General features: G+C 39.6%; 1 protein-coding gene across 4 annotated transcripts in view; it reads left to right on the top strand.

The window, feature by feature from the left end:
* usp20 (ubiquitin specific peptidase 20) overlaps positions 1–15,154 on the top strand; it is a 28,881-nt gene extending 13,727 nt beyond the window's left edge. For 2 of the 4 annotated variants that reach the window (XM_057818796.1, XM_057818799.1), the window contains 12 exons: positions 548–815; positions 3,017–3,050; positions 3,144–3,189; positions 3,268–3,448; positions 3,530–3,656; positions 8,067–8,236; positions 10,009–10,090; positions 11,531–11,639; positions 11,723–11,825; positions 14,171–14,239; positions 14,309–14,468; positions 14,603–15,154. In XM_057818796.1, coding sequence (XP_057674779.1) covers positions 548–815; positions 3,017–3,050; positions 3,144–3,189; positions 3,268–3,448; positions 3,530–3,656; positions 8,067–8,236; positions 10,009–10,090; positions 11,531–11,639; positions 11,723–11,825; positions 14,171–14,239; positions 14,309–14,457 — 1,338 coding nt within the window. In that variant the 3' untranslated portion in view covers positions 14,458–14,468; positions 14,603–15,154. The remainder of the gene's footprint in view (positions 1–547; positions 816–3,016; positions 3,051–3,143; positions 3,190–3,267; positions 3,449–3,529; positions 3,657–8,066; positions 8,237–10,008; positions 10,091–11,530; positions 11,640–11,722; positions 11,826–14,170; positions 14,240–14,308; positions 14,469–14,602) is intronic. The other 2 variants (XM_057818797.1, XM_057818798.1) reach the window with 2 other exon arrangements.
* Positions 15,155–20,285: the final 5,131 nt, after the last annotated feature.

Below are 20,285 nucleotides of genomic sequence, written 5' to 3'. Positions count from 1 at the left end.
ACAACAACAATTAAAGCTAAACAGTACAAGAGAATTCGTGTACTCACCTCTGATAGACAGACACGGGACTTGACAAAACACTAGGGACTTTTTCCAATTAACACGACTTGAACCTACTGCTGGACAACTGAAAGACAAGGAGCAACGAACTATCTCTCTTTCCCTCTCGCTCCAAAAAAATGAGTTGCGTATAAAAAAACGTGACCGCCGAAACTTTTTTTCTTCATAAATCTACTCAAGTAAAAAGTATGGTGTTGTAAAACTATTCTGTCCACACCGGCCCTCAAGGGCGGCAGTGGGTCCTGGTTTTGGTTCCTACCAATTGAGCACAGACAGTTTAACCAATTAAGTTTCTGCTAAAACAAGCAGCACCTGACTGCAATCTACTGATCACACTTGCGAGACACCAGATTGGTGAAAAGGTGTCATCTTGGTATTTTGGAATGAAATACATCATCCACTGCGGCCCTATGTGGAATAGTTTGGACACCCCTGATCTACAAGGTGATGGAAAGGACCAAATAAGCATTGTGTGGCCCTACCGTAGGTGTCGACCACCGTGGAGACCTTTCAAGACTTGTCCTTGCCTATTCCCGGGAAAGAGGACTTGGCCAAGCTCCATTCCTCCATTCACCAGAACCTGCCGGTCAAGACCAGCGTGTGCGCCGAGACGTACGGCTCGCAGGGTTGGCTCACTTTCATTGTGGACTCCATCCGGCGCTTCGTGGTCTCGTGTATACCCAGCTGGTTCTGGGGGCCAATGGTGACCTTGGAGGACTGCCTCGCTGCCTTTTTTGCTGCCGACGAACTCAAAGGTTCATTCTCAGTTGTAATATTCTGAAAATTAACCCATTGGATGCCATTGACGGCGTTTTACGTCCAGTCATTTGACACCATGAAAGGTTGCCAGTGAGATATTTAATATGAGGTAGGGCTTTAACTAACCATTATTTTTATAATCGATTAATCGGCCAAATAATTAAACGATTTTTCAATTGCCTTCATAGTTTAATTTGAAGGCATGTTGTATGTAACAATGAAGACAAGAAAAAAATTCAAAGCACACTCTCTTGTATGACAATTTGGAGTTTGAGTGGGAGTTTGTGTCAAGACTCTAAGCTGTTATATGAATGTGTGTGGTTTCTTTATAAAAAGCAATTTACTTTCAACTTTACTATCTAACAATAACCCGAGCGCCAATATGCTTCTCCAATGCGCAATACAAATGTTCGCTTTAAGACACTGTTTAGCATATTCGCTAACTAGCTTAGCGCCCCGTGACAAGTAGTAACGGCTCATCAACAAAGGATACAAACAATTCAATTGGCTTCATTTACTCACCTCTGATGGAGGCACACAGGATCTAACAACACAAAAGACAGTCTAACTCTCGACATTTCGTAATATTATTGGTTCAGCAACCTAACTTGTGTGTAGCGGTGAAATCTCTCTCTCTTGCTCTTTACACACAAACAAGGACCCAAACGGGACTGCCGATAGCTGCCGGCAAAAAAAATCGATGACAAAATTAGTTGGCAACTAATTTATTCATCGATTTTAATCTATTTAATCAATTAGTTGTTGCAGCTTCATTAAAAAGCTAGTTTAGTTAAAAAGTCTGAAAATTTTCATGTGCTACTTTGACTTAACAAAGATGTAATGAAGAAATCTGATATCTACAACTGAGAAGATTATATATATTTTATTTATATGTTATGAAATTAAGAATTTGGACAAGTTTAATGATTAATCGCTCATCAAAATACAGTGGTATAAAAAAATATCTGAATATTTCGGAATTTCTTACATTTCTGCATAAAATCGCCATCATGTGATCTGATCTTTGTCAAAATCACACAGATGAAAAAATGTCTGCTTTAACTAAAACCACCCAACCATATATGGGTTTTCTTATTTTAATGAGGATAGTATGCAAACAATGACAGAAGAGGGAAAATAAGTAAGTGAACCATCATATTCATTATTTTGTGCCCACCCCCCACCCCCCCTTGCAGCAATGAGTTCAACCAGACCCGTCCTTTAGCTGCATATCTGTCTGGCAAAGCAAATCGATCAGGACTAATCTTGGCCCATTTTTCTCTACAAAACTGCTGCAATTCAGTCAGATTCCTGGGATGTCTGGAATGAACCGCTGTCTTTAGGTCATGCCACAACATCTCCATGGGGTTTAAGTCTGGACTTTGACCTGGCCACTCCAAGACTATTTTGTTCTTCTGAAACCATTCTGAAGTTGATTTACTTTTTTGTTTTGGATCTTTGTCTTGTTGCAGCATCCATCCTCTTTTTAGCTTCAACTGTCTGACAGATGGCCTCAGGTTTTCCTGCAAAACATCCTGTTAAACTTTTGAATTCATTTCAATTTATTCTTCTATTAATGATTGCAAGTTGTCCAGGCCCTTAAGCAGCAAAACAGCCCCAATCATGATCCACCATGCTTCACGGTGGGGATGAGGTGTTGATGTTGGTGAGCTGTTCCATTTTTTCTCCACACATGACGTGATGCACATCAGACAATGTTTTTCATCGAGACAGTTCTTACCAGGTGCGTGTTTTATATTGGGCAGGGCAACTTCAAACCACTCATCAGTTATTGGGTACGGACTTAAAAATTGTTTGCTAAAAATTGGTTTTAAGTCTCTTCAGGCAGATGGTTTACTTACTTATTGTCCCCCTTCTGTTATTGTTTGCATGCTATTCCCATTAAAATATCAAAAACCTATAAATGTTTGGGTGGTTTTAGTTCAAGCAGACACTTTATTTTCATCTGTGTGATTTTGACAAAGCTCAAATCACATTTGTGATTTTATGCAGAAATGTGAGAAATTCCAAAAGGTTCAGATACTTTTTCATACCACTGTAGTTGTCGATAAATTTGCTAATCGATGAGTTGTCGATTATTGATTAATTGTTGCAACCTCTAATAAGAGGGATGAATTACTTATTAATTATTGGACTGGTTTGCTCCCAATTGTCATTTGTTTTTCTCTTTTTGCAGGAGATAACATGTACAGCTGTGAAAGATGTAAAAAGTAAGAATGTCCGGGCAATACAAATACTGTACATCCATTCGTGCATTTCCTGTTAAATAGAATTAATATTATGTCATTTTGGCTTTTTCGAAGGTTGAGAAACGGTGTCAAATATTGCAAAGTGCTCCGACTTCCAGAGGTATTGTTTTTCTTTTGAATGCTATTTTTTTTGCATTCAAGTGATTTCAGTTACTCAAGTGGTCGATTAACTCTTCAGATTCTGTGCATTCACCTGAAGCGCTTTCGACATGAGGTAATGTACTCGTTCAAGATCAGTAGCCACGTCTCTTTCCCGCTGGAAGGCCTGGACATGCGGCCTTTCCTGGCCAAAGACAGCCCGTCCCAAGTCACCACGTACGATTTGCTCTCCGTCATCTGTCACCACGGCACCGCCGGAAGTACGACGCGCAAGAAAGTGTTGAAGAAGTTAAAGCAGGACACCCCAAAATAAATTCTGTGTGGTTTTATTCTCTGCGCAGGTGGACACTATATAGCGTACTGCCAGAACGTCATCAACGGTCAGTGGTACGAATTTGATGACCAGTATGTCACAGAGGTCCACGAGACGGTGGTTCAGAACGCAGAAGCCTATGTGCTCTTTTACAGGTGAGCAACAGTGTGCAGCAAAGTGTTCTACGCAGTGTTCTTCTTGGTGCCTTTCTCTTCTTTATCGGCTTCTTCATCGCTACCTCTATTTTCATGCATGGTTAAAATCAAATATATCCGCCGCCTCTGTCTTCTTCCTGTACGCAATTGACGTCAGCACGTTGTGCCGCATGAAAAGTTGTCCGGGCAAAACGTCATGCTTAGAGATGGCGAAATTAAACGATTCCTCGAGGCGGAGTAAATTTCTCAAACTGTTTTTAAATTCGAGTTCCTCGAATTATTCGAGTAATCGTTTTTCGTAATTGTGCTATGTTCTAGAGCTGAAACGAATACTCGAGCAACTCGAGTACCCTAATTTTCGCACTATAAGGCGCACCTGACTATAAGCCGCAGCCCACTAAATTTGGCACGAAAATGGCATTTGTTCATAGATAAGCCGCACTGGACTATAAGCCGCAGCTGTCCTCACTGTATCATGGAATATTTACACTAAAAGATATTAACAGGTACAACCTTATTTGACAACGGCATCATACGACCGACTGTCATAAGACCAAGTGAACCATCATTAAACTTTGAACCAATTACTGCAAAGCTTTATTGCTTCAAGAAGCTTCATTTGGCCATCACTGCTCCCTTGGGGGAGACAGTCAACCTCTGTTGCCACCTGCTGATGACTGTTGTCATCCAACATGCCTCTTAGCATGCATTGCAGCGCTACAGATGAAAATAACAATCAAAAATCATGTTCTGTGCTAAATATTTCTTCAGTTACTGTTCCAATTGTTTCATCAATTGCTAGTTTTGGTATTTGCTAACACTTTATTTGACAGTGGTGCCATAAGACTGTCATTACACAATCATAATTATGACATGTCTCTGTCCTGAACATTCATGAATGCTTATAACAGATGTCATTCAGTGTTATCCGGCAAATTATCTCACTTTTGAATGGATGCAAAAGATCCAAGATGGACAAAAATTGAGTTAGTGATATAATTTGCCAAATGACACTTAATGACATAAGCATTCAGTAATGTCCATGATAGTGTCATGTCATAATTTTGATGATCTTATGACAGTCTTATGACACCGCTGTCAAATAAAGTGTTACCTAAAAAAATCAACATATAAGCCGCACTGGACTATAAGCCACAGGTATCAAAATGAAGGAAAAAAGTAGCGGCTTATAGTCCGAAAATTACGGTAACTCGAGTTTAAAAACTGATCCGAGTAATTTTATTCACCTCGAGGAATCGTTTAATTTTGCCAGCTCCAAGCATCACATTTTGCCCGGACTACTTTTAATGCGGGACAACGCGCTGACGTCACGTGCGTAGAGGAAGAAGCAATGAAAAAAAAAAAAAAAAAAACTTACTACAGCCGACAGCCGCTTCAAACTATGCCGACATTGCTAAAAACCACGCCCGCATGATGCTAGTTTGGTAGCAGGTAGTGTCCGATGCGTCTCATAGATATCGCATGCATTTAGGACTAGATGCGTAATGACAGACTCGGCCGCGTCTGGGCAGCGTTAATAAATAGCCGCCATCTTTAAGCAGTACACTTCTCAGCGCTAATTAATACAACGTTACTGTCACTCGGTCACGTAACGTTAGCTCTTCGGAGGGCTAGGTTTCTATTGATTATGACCACTGTGGATGCGTGGCTAACGTGTCTTACATACAGGTTTTATATAATCTGTAAAAACACAGCGCTGTAGAGTGATGAGGGTGTAAAATTAAAACATAATAAAGCTAACTGTCAGTTTTAGCTCAGTAGTCATTGCTGAATAAAACACCAAGTAGCTCTGGTCCCTAATGTGCTCCAGTACAGCAGGTATCATACATTTATTTTGAACACTGCAAAAACTCAAAATCCTATCAGTACTTACAGTTTAGACTAACTTAAAACTTAACTAGAACTTAAAAATAGCTTGACACAAATGGAAATTATATTGAAACACGTGGAAAAAACACGTAGCTTTCAAGTGATGTGTGTTATCAAGCGTAATTACACTTTTAGCTAAGAAATACGTGTTTTTTTTAATAAGATCTAGAAGTTTTTGGAGTGAAAGCAGTAATTTTTTTATAATCACATCTAAGATGCTATTGTTGGCTGTTTTCAACAATGTACATCGAAAATAAAGACATTGATTGACTGAAAATGGTTCAATATTGGATGTCTTTTTTTTCCTCATGTATATTTATAATTGCTCTTTACCTAAAAAAAAAAAAAAAAGTTTTATCCGATTACTCGATTAATCGATAGAATTTTCAGTCGATTACTAAAATATTCGATAGCTGCAGCCGTACTATGTTCCCAGTGTGTCTCATTCAAATTCTGGTCTAGTCAATAAATTAACTCAATACAAGTAGAAAAAAATCCAAAATAAATATTGTGATTTTATTGTCCTGGATAAACTATCTTTAATCATGTGTTGTTTTAAAATTAAAAAATATTATTTAATAAAAAAAAAAAGTTCTCAGTTTGTCCCCAGTGTTACTGTCCACTCTTATGTTGTGTAAGTGTCCCTTTAAGAAAATTCCCCATTTATTAATGACATCACTCCTCTGCGATAACATTACACCAGTGCCGGGAAGTTCAACTGAGGTAAGCAATTTTATTTTTTGCCTCCTTTGAAAAACAGATTTGCAGTTTTATGACGTGCCTTCAGGGCGATTGATCACAACTTGTCCACTCTGTTAAAGCGGAATATCAAATAAATGAATTGAATCATTTCAAATGGTTTCTTTGTAAAATGATAGATTTCTCATCAAGTATCGAAAATCATGTTCGTGATTATGCTAGCAAAGCTAAGCTTGGAGCTAACTTTATCACAAAACGTCCCCTCTGTTAGTGTCCACTCTGTTACATCCAAATGGCACCCTATAAAGAAATGACATTTGTAGGAAATTTTTGTCTAACACGGTTGTATTGGTTTTTTTTTGGTGAATATTCGATCTTATCTCCTTTATTGATTTTGTGTACAAATGTTGTCGATCATTTTGTTCTCTAATAAAATACAGGTGTTTTCATTAAATTTGATATCATTTGAAGTGTAAACATGACCAAAACTACATAGTCACGACATCAAATTTTGACCTATTTAAAAAGTAAGTTGTCAAAATGAGAATTTACATTAATGTTAGCTTATTAGTTTTGCTATAACAGTTTTGAAATTGTGAAAAAAAAAAAAAAAAGTTTAAGAACCGCTGAACTAGTGCTGCAACGATTAATCAATAATTCGAGTATTCGATTACAAAAAAAAATTTGAATTAAATTTTGTTGCTTCGAGTATTCGTTTAATTAAAGTGGCGTTCTAATGGTATATTTTGATGAGGGTGGATACACTGCCCTCTGGTCTGCCTCTTTTCACATGGCTGAATCCAACTGCTCCCTGTTAAGACCAACGTAAGCTAAATTTTTGTTTGAGCTAATGTTTTTAATGCATTTATAATTTAGTTTATAGGTATATTTAGTCGTTTTTTTTGTGGGAATATGGGTCTGAACCATTTGTTAAGAGCTATGTAAAAAAAAAAAAAAGCATTTTTTAGCATTTAAGCTAGCAGACTTTTTCTATGTAAGTTAGCCAGTTGTTCTTTTGTTGTACGTAGATCCTCATTTAAAAAAAAAAAAAAATACCGTTTGAGGCTCTGCTCAGGTATTTTAATTTTTCATGTTCCTTATCCGATTACTCGATTGTTCGAACTAAGTAGTCCATCGATGAATCGACTACTAAAATATTCGATAGCTGCAGCCCTACACTGAACTAGAAGAAGAAATTTCTGGAGAAATTGTGTGGGATTGCTTTGCTGTCTTCCCCCAAGAGTTTTGGTCACTTCCTATTAATTTTTTAGGGGGAATTTTACTTCCTTAATAACTCTTTGGCTGCCATTGACAGCGCTAGATATCCAATACATGTTGACAGGGAGGGGCCGGTTAACATGGCAGCCATTGAGGGCCTTGTAATGAGTAAAACTAAAATATCAAGTAAATTGTCAATTATTTTGTGATTTTTTTTAATTTTTTTTTTGGGTGTGGGGTGTTTTTTTTGGTGCTGGTTTCGGTGGAGTGTTTTGGCGGAGTTTTGAGTTTTTTGAAGTTTTTTTGTTGTTGCTGTTTTTGCTATTTTTTTTGCCTACTCTGAATGCTATAGCTAAAAGTGTGTTGGACAGTGCACTCAGAGTGCGTGTTGCTGCACTAGGAAACTCAGAATGTTGTTGGGAAATGGAACAGTTGTGCTTTAGGTAGAACCGCTGATTGCACCTATGACACTCTGGGCCGGTAAGCAAAATAAATAAATGGTCCATGGATGTTAGTTAGCTTGTAAAAATCCATAAATTAGCTCTTTAAATTGTCAAATCAGTGCAGTACGTTATATGAAGGTAATGTTTTGCTCTGTTTCAGGAAAAGCAGCGAGGAGTCGGTGAGGGAGCGTCAGAAGGTGGTGGCTCTGGCTAGCGCCAAGGAACCGAGCCTTCTCCAGTTTTACATTTCGCGAGAGTGGCTCAACAAGTTTAACACTTTCACAGAACCGGGCCCCATTGCAAACCACACCTTCCTTTGTCACCACGGAGGTGGGTGCTGTGCAACCTTTTCAAATGGGAGGGCAGTGATAGAGCATACAGTATTTCTGTTACAGTGGGGCAAATAAGTATTTAGTCAACCACTAATTGTGCAAGTTCTCCCACTTGAAAATATTAAAGAGGCCTGTAATTGTCAACATGGGTAAACCTCAACCATGAGAGACGGTATGTGGAAAAAAAACCCCAGAAAATCACATTGTTTGATTTTTAAAGAATTTATTTGTAAGTCATGGTGGAAAATAAGTATTTGGTCAATACCAAAAGTTCATCTCAATACTTTGTTATGTACCCTTTGTTGGCCAAACGTTTTCTGTAACTCGTCACAAGCTTTTCACACACTGTTGCTGGTATTTTGGCCCGTTCCACCATGCAGTTCTCCTTTAGAACAGTGATGTTTTGGGGCTGTCGTTGGGCAACACGGACTTTCAACTCCCTCCACAGATTTTCTATGGGGTTGAGATCTGGAGACCTGCTAGGCCACTCCAGGACCTTGAAATGCTTCTTACGAAGCCACTCCTTTCTTGCCCTGGCTGTGTGTTTGGGATCATTGTCATGCTGAAAGACCCAGCCGCGTCTCATCATCAATGCCCTTGCTGATTTTTACTCAAAATCTCTCGATACATGGCCCCATTCATTCTTTCCTTTACACAGATCAGTCGTCCTGGTCCCTTTACATAAAAACAGCCCCAAAGCATGATGTTTCCATCCCCATGCTTCCAGTGTGTATGGTGTTTTTTGGATGCAATTCAGTATTCTTTCTCCTCCAAACACGAGAACCTGTGTTTCTACCAAAAAGTTCTATTTTGGTTTCTTCTGACCATAACACATTCTCCCGGTCCTCTTCTGGATCACCCAAATGCTCTCTAGCGAACCGCAGACGGGCCTGGACGTGTTCTTTCTTCAGCGGGGGACACGTCTGGCAGTGCAGGATTTGAGTCACTGGCGGCGCATTGTGTTACTGATAGTAGCCTTTGTTACTGTGGTCCCAGCTCTCTGTAGGTCATTCACTAGGTCCCCCCGTGTGCTTCTGGGATTTTTTCTCCCCGTTCTTGTTATCATTTTGACGCCACGGGGTGAGATCTTGCATGGAGCCCCAGATCGAGGGAGATTATCAGTGGTCTTGTATGTCTTCCACTTTCTAATAATTGCTCACACAGTTGACTTCTTTCCACCAAGTGTTTTACCTATTGCAGATTCAGTCTTCCCAGTCTGGTGCAGGTCTACATTTTTGTCTCTGGTGTCCTTCGACAGCTCTTTGGTCTTGGCCATAGTGGAGTTTGGAGTGTGACTGACTGAGGTTGTGGACAGGTATCTTTTATACCGATAATGAGTTGTAACAGGTGCCATTAATACAGGTAACGAGTGGAACCTTGTTAGACCTCGTAAGAACAAGTTAGACCTTTTTGACAGCCAGAAATCTTGCTTGCTTGTAGGTGACCAAATACATATTTTCCACTCTAATTTGGAAGTAAATTCTTTAAAAATCAAACAATGTGATTTACTGTTTTTTTCCACATTCTGTCTCTCATGGCTGAGGTTTACCCATTTTGACAATTACAGGCCTCTCTAATCTTTTCAAGTAGGAGAACTTGCACAGTTGGTGGTTGACTAAATACTTATTTGCCCCACTGTATTTCATTTCAAATGGGAGGACTCTTATCACTGCTAGCTTCCCCCAGTTAAAATAGATTAGACGTGTATCACTGTCAATGGCAGCGAAAGAGTTCAAATATATCTTGACTGAAAATTTTGTGTTTTACTAGGCATCCCTCCTAATAAATATCACTACATCGACGACCTGGTCGTTATTGTACCGCAGAATGTGTGGGAGTACCTTTACAACAGGTAAATGTACATTATTTTTATTGGACATCAACAGTGGTGGGTAGTAACGGGGTACATTTAAAGCAACACTATGTAACTTTTTAGCCTTTATAAAATATTTTCATAATATTTGTGATGATATGTCGACTGCCGACTAGTTGAATGACACCTCTTTTATATCTTGAGAGCGTCTGTATCGCTTTCACCGGCACTAATTAACCTTAAGGAGGGTGGCAGGAACCAGCTTTATCGCAATTAACGCATTCGCAGTACGACTCATTCACGCATTGGCGCAAACAGCCTACAATGGCGTAATTTTACTTCTATACAGAGATAAGAGGCAGTGTCAAGTGAGTGGAGTAGATAAAAGCATTCATTGGGGCCGTGCTTTTAATTGGCAAAAGCTTAGTCATCTCTCCCACAGCAACTCTAAAGATTGTGGGAAGCGACGTGGGGTAGAATGACAGGAGTCGATCTTTTTCTTAACACCCTGTAGTGTACCCAACGCAGAGAAGATATAGCATTTGCAGCCACCACACATAGTCATGGTTGCACCACTTCCCATCATGCATTTGGGCAGAACAGTTACGTCGCTACAGTATCATTTACTGAAAGCTCAACAAATACACTATATGGCAATATTTAGTCACAATATACAAACTCACATTTATCCTTTAAGAATTACAAGTCTTTCTATCCGTGGATCCCTTTCACAGAAAGAATGGTAATAATGTTAATGTCATCTTGTGGATTTATTGTTATAATAAACAAATACAGTACTTATGTACAGTATGTTGAATGTATATATCCGTCTTGTCTTATCTTTCCATTCCAACAATAATTTACAGAAAAATATGGCATATTTTAGAGATGGTTTGAATTGCGATTTATTACAATTAAATAGTTTTTAAGCTGTGTAACTCGATTAAAAATTTTAATCGTTTGACAGCCCTAGTTAAATGTATACCTTATGCCTAATACTGTATATACATAACACAATAAAACAGAATTGTTGTGGGACTCAAAATGTTGACCGGACAGTTACGGACTATGCACATTAAATCATTAGTAACATCAAATATTACACAATACACCAAAGTATATCAGTAGCTGTGTCCTTAAGTCTTTCTGATAGTTTTCCCCTGACCTTTTTACTGCATTGATATAATGAAAACCTGAAATTATGGCTTTTAATTTTGGCCACCCCAAGATTTTAAGTGGCCCCATCTGGCCACCCCAATGAAAAATTTCTGGAGGCGCCACTGGTTTTTCATTGGCACTGATGAACCACAGAAAACCGGAGATATTGACTGTTGTAAATTCATGGTAGGAAATATGTTTTCTCCACTAGAGGGCACTCATTTTCTTTGGACAGGTGATGTTTCATTTCTGTAGGTTTCTCTTGTCGGAACTAACTCATTATGGTCATGTAATAGGTTATCTTTGTCTTTGCTTATCCAGTTTCGGAGGCGGTCCGGCAGTCAACCACCTGTACGTGTGCGCCATTTGCCAGGTGGAAATTGAGGCGCTCGCTAAGCGCAGGAAGACTGAGATTGACACCTTCATTAAGGTAAGAAAAAAATAAATAAATGAACTTGATATGGACTGTTTACAAAACGACATCCTGAATAAATTGATTGTTGTCGTGTGCAGCTGAACAAAGAGTTTCAGGCCGAAGAGGCTCCGAGCGTCATCCTGTGTATCAGCATGCAGTGGTTCCGCGAATGGGAGAGTTTTGTCAAAGGCAAAGATAATGGTAATAAACTTTTTTTACATTGGTAATTATGATTTTGTTGTTGTTGTAGCACAATCACTAAATGTAAATTCTGGGTTCAAAGTTTTTTTTTTAATATGAAACAATTATCGAGAATTCAGTCGCTCATAACCATTAAAAAGAAATTAATTTTCAGGAAATTGAATTTTTTCATAAAAAGGTTTCATATCTTGAAATGGAATAAGTAACTTTAATTTAGATAATTCATCAAACTATGAAATTGAACAAAGAAGAAAAGGCTAATATTGTACTATGAGAGTAAAGTTGAATTTAGTGATAAAAATAATTTTAATAATTTTATTATTTTATTATTGAAGTTGTACTTGAACTGAGTTACAAAAAGTTAGTAATGAAGAGAAAAAGCAAAATTATTTGAAAACCAAACATTCCTTTTAATGAATTCAATCCCAAGAACACCATCCCCACTGTGAAGTGTAGGGGTGGAAACCTCATGCTTTCGAAAGCTCTCTGATCTGAATAAATTGTTTAAAAAAATCATACACTGTGATTTCTGGATTTGTTTTTCTAGAACGTGTCTCTATGAGTGGAAATGCATCTATGATTGAAATTTCAGACCTGTACCTATTTTCTAAGTGGGTGAACTTGCAAAATCACCGGGGGTGCAAATACTTCTGCTCCTCACTGTACAGTGGGGCAAATAAGTATTTAGTCAACCACTAATTGTGCAAGTTCTCCTAACTGAAAATATTAAAGAGGCCTGTAATTGTCAACATGGGTAAACCTCAACCATGAGTGACAGAATGTGGAAAAAAAGACAGAAAATCACATTGTTTGATTTTTAAAGAATTTATTTCCAATTAGAGTGGAAAATAAGTATTTGGTCAATACCAAAAGTTCATCTCAATACTTTGTTATGTACCCTTTGTTGGCAATAACGGAGGCCAAATGTTTTCTGTAACACTTCACAAGCTTTTCACACTCTGTTGCTGGTATTTTGGCCCATTCCTCGATGCAGATCTCCTCTAGAGCAGTGATCTTTTGGAGCTGTCGTTGGGCAACACCGACTTTCAACTGCCTCTCCAGATTTTCTATGGGGTCGAGATCTGAAGACTGGCTAGGCCACTCCAGAACTGTGAAATGCTTCTTACAAGCCACTCCTTTGTTGCCCTGGCTGTGTGTTTGGGATCATTGTCATGCTGAAAGACCCAGCCACGTCTCATCTTCAATGCCCTTGCTGATGGAAGGAGATTTTCACTCAAAATCTCTCGATACATGGCCCCATTCATTCTTTCCTTTACACAGATCAGTCGTCCTGGTCCCTTTGCAGAAAAACAGCCCCAAAGCATGATGTTTCCACCTCCATGCTTCACAGTAGGTGTGGTGTTCTTTTCATGCAATTCAGTATTCTTTCTCCTCCAAACATGAGAAGCTGTGTTTCTACCAAAAAGTTCTATTTTGGTTTCATCTGACTATAACACATTCTCCCAGTCCTCTTCTGGATCATCTAGATGCTCTCTAGCGAACCGCAGACGGGCCTGGACGTGTACTGGCTTCAGCAGGGGGACACGTCTGGCAGTGCAGGATTTGAGTCCCTGCCGGCGCATTCTGTTACTGATAGTACCCTTTGTTACTGTGGTCCCAGCTCTGTAGGTCATTCAATAGGTCCCTCAGTGTGGTTCTGGGATTTTTGCTCACCGTTCTTGTTATCATTTTGATACCACGTGGTGAGATCTTGCATGGAGCCCCAGATCGAGGGAGATTATAAGTGGTCTTGTATGTCTTCCATTTTCTAATAATTGCTCCCACAGTTGATTTCTTTACACCTATTGCAGATTGAGTCTTCCCAGCCTGGTGCAGGTCTACAATTTTGTCTCTGGTGTCCTTCGAGAGCTCTTTGGTCTTGGCCATAGTGGCGTTTGGAGTGTGACCGACTGAGGTTGTGGACAGGTGTCTTTTATACCGTTAATGAGTTAAAACAGGTGCCATTAATACAGGTAATGAGTGGAGCCTCGTTAGACCTCGTTAGAAGACGTTAGACAGCCAGAAATCTTGCTTATTTGTAGGTGACCAAATACTTATTTTCCCCCTCTAATTTGGAAATAAATTGTTTAAAAATCAAACAATGTGAATTTCAGTTTTTTTTCCCACATTCTGTCTCTCAAGGTTGAGGTTTACCCATGTTGATAATTACAGACCTCTCTAATCTTTTCAAGTAGGAGAACTTGCACAATTGGTGGTTGACTAAATACTTATTTGGCCCACTGTATGTTTTTTTTCTTCTTTTTTTTTTTTGCATTGTGGGGGCTGTCAAAGCGCGATTAAACAATTAACGACTCGTTTTGTACAAAACCCCCACTTTTTTGCAGAGCCTCCCGGTCCCATTGACAACAGTAAGATCGGCGTGATGAAGGGGGGCCACGTTCAGCTCAAGCAAGGTCAGCCTCAAGTTACAATCTGTCAATAAATAAACAGACGTTTTTTCTTAACATCTCTTCCCCCCCAAGGCGCAGACTACGGTCAGATATCCGAGGAGACGTGGCAGTACTTGTTAGGAATTTACGGCGGTGGTCCCGAGATTGCCGTGAGACAGACGGTGGTTCCGGCCGACCCCGACGGAGAGAGGAAGATCGAAGCCGAGACCAGAGCACTCTGATGTCACGCCAGGTCAGATTGTGCACCATTTCAAATTCACTTTTTGAAGTGTTCTTAAGCATTAAATTAACTGGGCAAGTGACTATTTGGGTAATTCAAAAATTGTGCCGTATACATTTGTGAACATCAAATTTTGGGTCATGTAGCCCACCGCTGAAAACACTAAATGCTGACATCGGCGTTTAAGATCCCAGGGTGACGGCTGTTGCTGCCATTTCAACAGCTGGGGCTTCATTCCTCCTCTTCTCTTCCTGCCTCCCACGCAACTGAAGAATTTTGCACCTGAATGAAAATGAAGATGAGCCGTGAGTAGATTGTAAAAGTGCAGGACGGTATCTTTTTTTTTGTTGTTGTTTCTTCGCCATTTTATTGCTGTAAATCGAAGAGATGTATGCGATTTTGTATGTTGCTTGTTTACAACCGGCGGCGCAAACTGCTACCACTGTACCATCAGTCAAACGCACGTACATATGCACGCCAGGGATATAAAATAACATTTGATATGTTTGGGGGAGAAAAAAGAAGCATGTAGAGATAAAAACAAAATGATTCCACACTATAAACTTAACTCATTCATTGCCAACTGTTTTCCAAGCAAAGGATTTTCATTAGTATTTCAGGACACACAGTATAATATTCTGTGACAATCCAAGCATCAAAGTTTCTCTTTTTTGGCCAGAATAAAAGTTTCCTCCTCACTTTGTTTTTTACGTGTATTAGGGCCAAAGACAAAAAAATCTGAAAACGTGGATTTTTATTTTGGGTGTAAATCCACTGTCAAGCACAAGATGGCGGCAGTGGAATTACAATTACATTCTGTGTTCCATTTCTTCAGTGTTCAATTTAAAACTTTAAATTTAAATGTATAGAATGCAATTGACAAGAAAAAAGCCTTATGCTACTTAGTACGCGGTAGTGATGGCGCTTTTCGGTGATCCGGTTCATTTGGATCGGCTCAGTGAAAAGAGCCGGCTCTTTTTGGCCCTCAAACGGCTCTTTTTAACTTTACCTTTTCTTTTAAATACTCATGACAAATTTAGCTTACATTTTGATAAATGACTCGGTGAACTAATTATTGCACTCTAATGACTGCAAATAGCAACAATTATCAGGCAAAGAATAGGGTTTTTACTTATTTTATTGAACATTAAAAAGGCTCCAAACAATATCCAAGCAAAAAAAAAAAAAACTTCAACAACAAACATGCTGCATCATAACAAAAATAGTGAGTAGTAACTGCAACAGCAGCAGCGAACAAAACAAACATAAGCTACTCCTTGCTTTATTTTAACAAATATAAGCTACTCCTTGCTTTATTTTAAATTTGCATTCAAGAAAACTAAATACTTTAACTTGGACGGGCTGATCCGGCTCCTTCTCTCAGTAATTATTAAAATGTCTCCAAATGTTACTGAGTTTTCAGCTCGTCTTGAAGGCCAACAAACCGCGTTCATGTGTTGTCCTTTCCTCCTCCTGTGTCTGTCTGTGGGTGCGCAGACACGACGGAGCATGTGCTCAGCGTGCAGTCCCTGCAGTACCTAGTATCAAGCCCCTCCCCTTTCTCTTCCTGTCTCCCTTTCTGAGCACGGCAGCTGAGCCACTGCCAAACCTCGCTTCAGACACGTGAAAAAGAGAGAGCGAGAGAGGGTGGGGGTGACAAAGCTGGCTCTCGAGGGAGGGTGCCGGCTCTCATCGTTCACTTCACTTCTTTGTACCGGCTCGTTCGCGACCGACACATCACTAGTACGCGGCATTCATTCCAAAAATCTGCACGTGTGTGTTTTCTCCATTCCAGCACAAAATCCAGAGGGCAATTGTAATTTCCTCCCTTTCATGAGTGTGTTGGTGATGCTCGCGACGCTTTGAAAACTTCAGCATTTGTTTAATTCAACAGGATGTCCCAAAGTTTGTAAATGTGATGACTGGTTAAATTATTAAATATTGTATTTAATGGCGTATCCTCTTTGTCGTCATTATTTTGAGTTTACAGATTAAATACAGCCTGTATGAAAGACATGTTAGCCACACATCGACAGTCGTCATAGAAACTTAGCCCTCTGCAGAGCTAACATTACGTTAGCAAGGTACAGAAACGTTAGTCTTATTTATTAGCGCGACTTAATTTTACCTTGTCCCGAGTATGGCTCCTCCGCTCTCGGAGTAAACGTGGTGCCTTCGGTGGTGCAGCAGTATTGACGTGCTGTAGTGTTATACAAGCGCCGTCTTTCATTACCGTAATTTTTGCACTATAAGGCGTCACCCACCAAATTTGACATGAAACCCACATTTGTTCATAGATAAGCCGCACGGGACTATAAGCCACAGCTGTCGTCACTGTATTATGGGATATTTACACCAAAAGATATTAACCAGTAACACTTTATTTGAAAGCGGCGTCATATGACTGTAAGACCAAATGAACCACCATGAAGCTTTGAACCAATTGGCTGCAAAACTTAATTGCTTCAATAAGCTTCATTTGGCTATCACTGCTCCCTTGGAGGAGACAGTAAACATCTGCTCCCACCTGCTGTCAACATTGTTGTTGTCCAACATGCCTCCTAGCATGCATGGCAGTGCTACAGATGTAAATAACAATCAAAATTCATGTTCCGTGCTAATTATTTCTTCAGTTACTGTTCCAGTTGTTTCATTTATTACTAGTTATGGTATTTGGTAACAGTTTATTTGACAGTGGCACCATGAGACTGTCATTAGACATTCATAATTATGACATGACACTGTCATGAGCATTAATAAATGCTTATAACCAGTGTTGGGAATAACGCCGTTATAAATAATGCCGTTACATAACTGTGTTTTTTTCTTCATTAACTGGTTAATCTCACTAATTATTTTTTCCACCGTTACCGTTACTGACGGTCAAAAGCGGTGCGTTACTTACTCTGAATAAATTGAAGAAACTACCAGCCGTAGCGAGTCTGCTCTGCTCTGTTTATTTGTCATCCAAGACTTTGGGTGCGTTCAGGTTCGAGAATAGCGCACGTGTTTTTTTTAATGCTTTTTCTTAGCAAAGATATACCACACAGCACGTGCCGGCACACTGTTTCTTTAATAGCACATGTAACTTAAACATTAACACAAATGTACGCCTCTCGGCAGGCCTTTTCTCTAACTCACTCCCGCATCATGTGAGCTAAACAATATTGTCGCCGTGTGCACTTTAGGGTGCCTCGGATAATTTTGTATCGGAATATTACAGCACGTACTTCTTATGACTCCAGGCTGTTTGTCCCTGCTCATTCAATTAGACAATGCTTTCCAAAGCTTGCTAACGTTTCTGTTTTTGCTACACCTGAATGCTAGCCTCGTTCCCATCCCCCACTGTCAGCCAGCAAGAATGCTGCTTCCATCTTGAGGACGGCAGACGCTTTGAGGGCGACGGGAGGAGTAGGGGGACGAGGCTACCTGAATGCACCACCTGGATAGATGCGACGGAAGTGATTGTGATTGGCTGAGATTTAGAGTCATGTGTCATGGTGAGCCAATCAGAGCCGGTGTTTTCACACACAAACCGGAACAGCGCGTGCGGCAAACACACACATGCAAAACAGATGCAGAGGGATATGATGGCAGAGCATTCAAAGGAAAATTTGTCCTTTACGAGGTGGAGATATAAACACTATTTCAAGTCAAAATACTCAAAGTACAGTAGGTTATGTCTACTTGACCAGTTGTCTCAGGTTGTGAGAGTTAGATTTAATTGATTAAACTCACTTTATATTGTTTACTGCTAATTGTTATTTTATTAGATTGTTTACTGTTTACTTTTGTTGCACTTCAAGTGTAGGATAAATCTGTTGCTGGTGAGGTGCAATAATTATTACAAGGTTCTATAACACAACTGTCTGTTCTTCTCTATTCAACTGACTCGAATACTGTTCAGAAAATTTCAAATTCTTTGACATACGACAAATCGTTTTTAAAGTAACGGGAATAATTACTTTCCCTGGTAACTAATTACTTTTACTATAGAGTAATTCAGTTATTAACTCAGTTAGTTTTTGGAAGAAGTAGTGAGTAACTAATTACTTTTTTGAAGTAACGTGCCCAACACTGCTTATAACAGATGTCATTTAATGTTATCCCGCAAATTGTCTCAATTTTTGAATGGATGTAAAAGATCCAAGCTGGACATAAATGGAATTAGTGACATAATCTGCCAGATGACTTTAAATTACTGTACATCTGTTAAAAGCATTCAGTAATGCCCATGATAGTGTCATGTCATAATTATGACTGTCTTATGACACCACTGTCAAGTAAAGTCTTACCTATTTATCCAAATAAATAAACAAATAAGCCGCACTGGACCATAAGCCAAAGGATTCGAAACGAAGGAAAGAATTCGCGGTTTGTAGTCCGAAGATTACGGGTAAGTGAAAATGTACACAGACATACAGTTGTGATCAAAAGTTTACATACACTTGTGAAGAACATAATTTCATGGCTCTCTTGAGTTTCCAGTTATTTCTACAACTCTGATTTTTCTCTGATAGAGTGATTGGAACAGATACTTCTTTGTCACAAAAAACATTCATGAAGTTTGGTTCTTTTATGACTTTATTATGGGTTAACAGAAAAAGTGATCAAATCTGCTGGGTCAAAAATATACATACATGGATCTGAAAAAGCAAATCATTGACTTGAACAAGTCAGGAAAGTCACTTGGAGCCATTTCAAAGCAGCTGCAGGTCCCAAGAGCAACAGTGCAAACAATTGTTTGTAAGTATAACGTGCACGGCACTGTTTTGTCACTGCCACGATCGGGAAGAAAACGCAAGCTATCACCTGCTGCTGAGAGAAAATTGGTCAGGAGGGTGAAGATTCAACCGAGAATCACCAAAAAGCAGATCTGCCAAGAATTAGAAGCTGCTGGAACACAGGTGTCAGTGTCCACAGTCAAGCGTGTTTTGCATCTCCATGGACTGAGAGGCTGCCGTGCAAGAAGGAAACCCTTGCTCCAAAAGCGGCACCTTAAGGCTCGACTGAAGTTTGCTGCTCTATCACATGGACAAAGATAAGACCTTCTGGAGGAAAGTTCTGTGGTACGACGAAACAAAAATTGAGCTGTTTGGCCACAATGCCTAGCAATATGTTTGGAGGAGAAAAGGTGGGGCCTTTAACCCCAAGTACACCATGCCTACCGTCAAGCACGGTGGTGGTAGTATTATGCTGTGGGGCTGTTTTGCTGCCAATGGAACTGGTGCTTTACAGAGAGTAAATGGGATAATGAAGAAGGAGGATTACCTTCAAATTCTTCAAGATAACCTAACGTCATCAGCCCGAAGATTGGGTCTTGGGCGCAGTTGGGTGTTCCAACAGGACAATGACCCCAAACACACATCAAAAGTGGTAATGGAATGGCTAAATCAGGCTAGAATTAAGGTTTTCTAATGGCCTTCCCAAAGTCCTGACTTAAACCCCATTGAGAACTTGTGGACAATGCTGAAGAAACAAGTCCATGTCAGAAAGCCATCAAATTTAACTGAACTGCACCAATTCTGTCAAGAGGAGTGGTCAAAGATTCAACCAGAAGCTTGCCAGAAGCTTGTGGATGGCTACCAAAAGCTCCTAATTGAAGTGAAAATGGCCAAGGGACATGTTACCAAATATTAGCACTGCTGTATGTATATTTTTGACCCAGCAGATTTGATCCCTTTTTTCTGTCCACCCATAATAAAGTCATAAAAGAACCAAACTTCATGAATGTTTTTTGTGACAAAGAAGTATCTGTTCCAATCACTCTATCAGAGAAAAATCAGAGTTGTAGAAATAACTGGAAACTCAAGAGAGCCATGACATTAT

This window comes from Corythoichthys intestinalis, chromosome 17 (genome assembly GCF_030265065.1).
Source record: "Corythoichthys intestinalis isolate RoL2023-P3 chromosome 17, ASM3026506v1, whole genome shotgun sequence".
Taxonomy (NCBI): Eukaryota; Metazoa; Chordata; class Actinopteri; order Syngnathiformes; family Syngnathidae; genus Corythoichthys; species Corythoichthys intestinalis.
The sequence above is the reverse complement of the archived record's forward strand: the minus strand, read 5'-3'. Positions and strand labels throughout refer to the sequence as shown.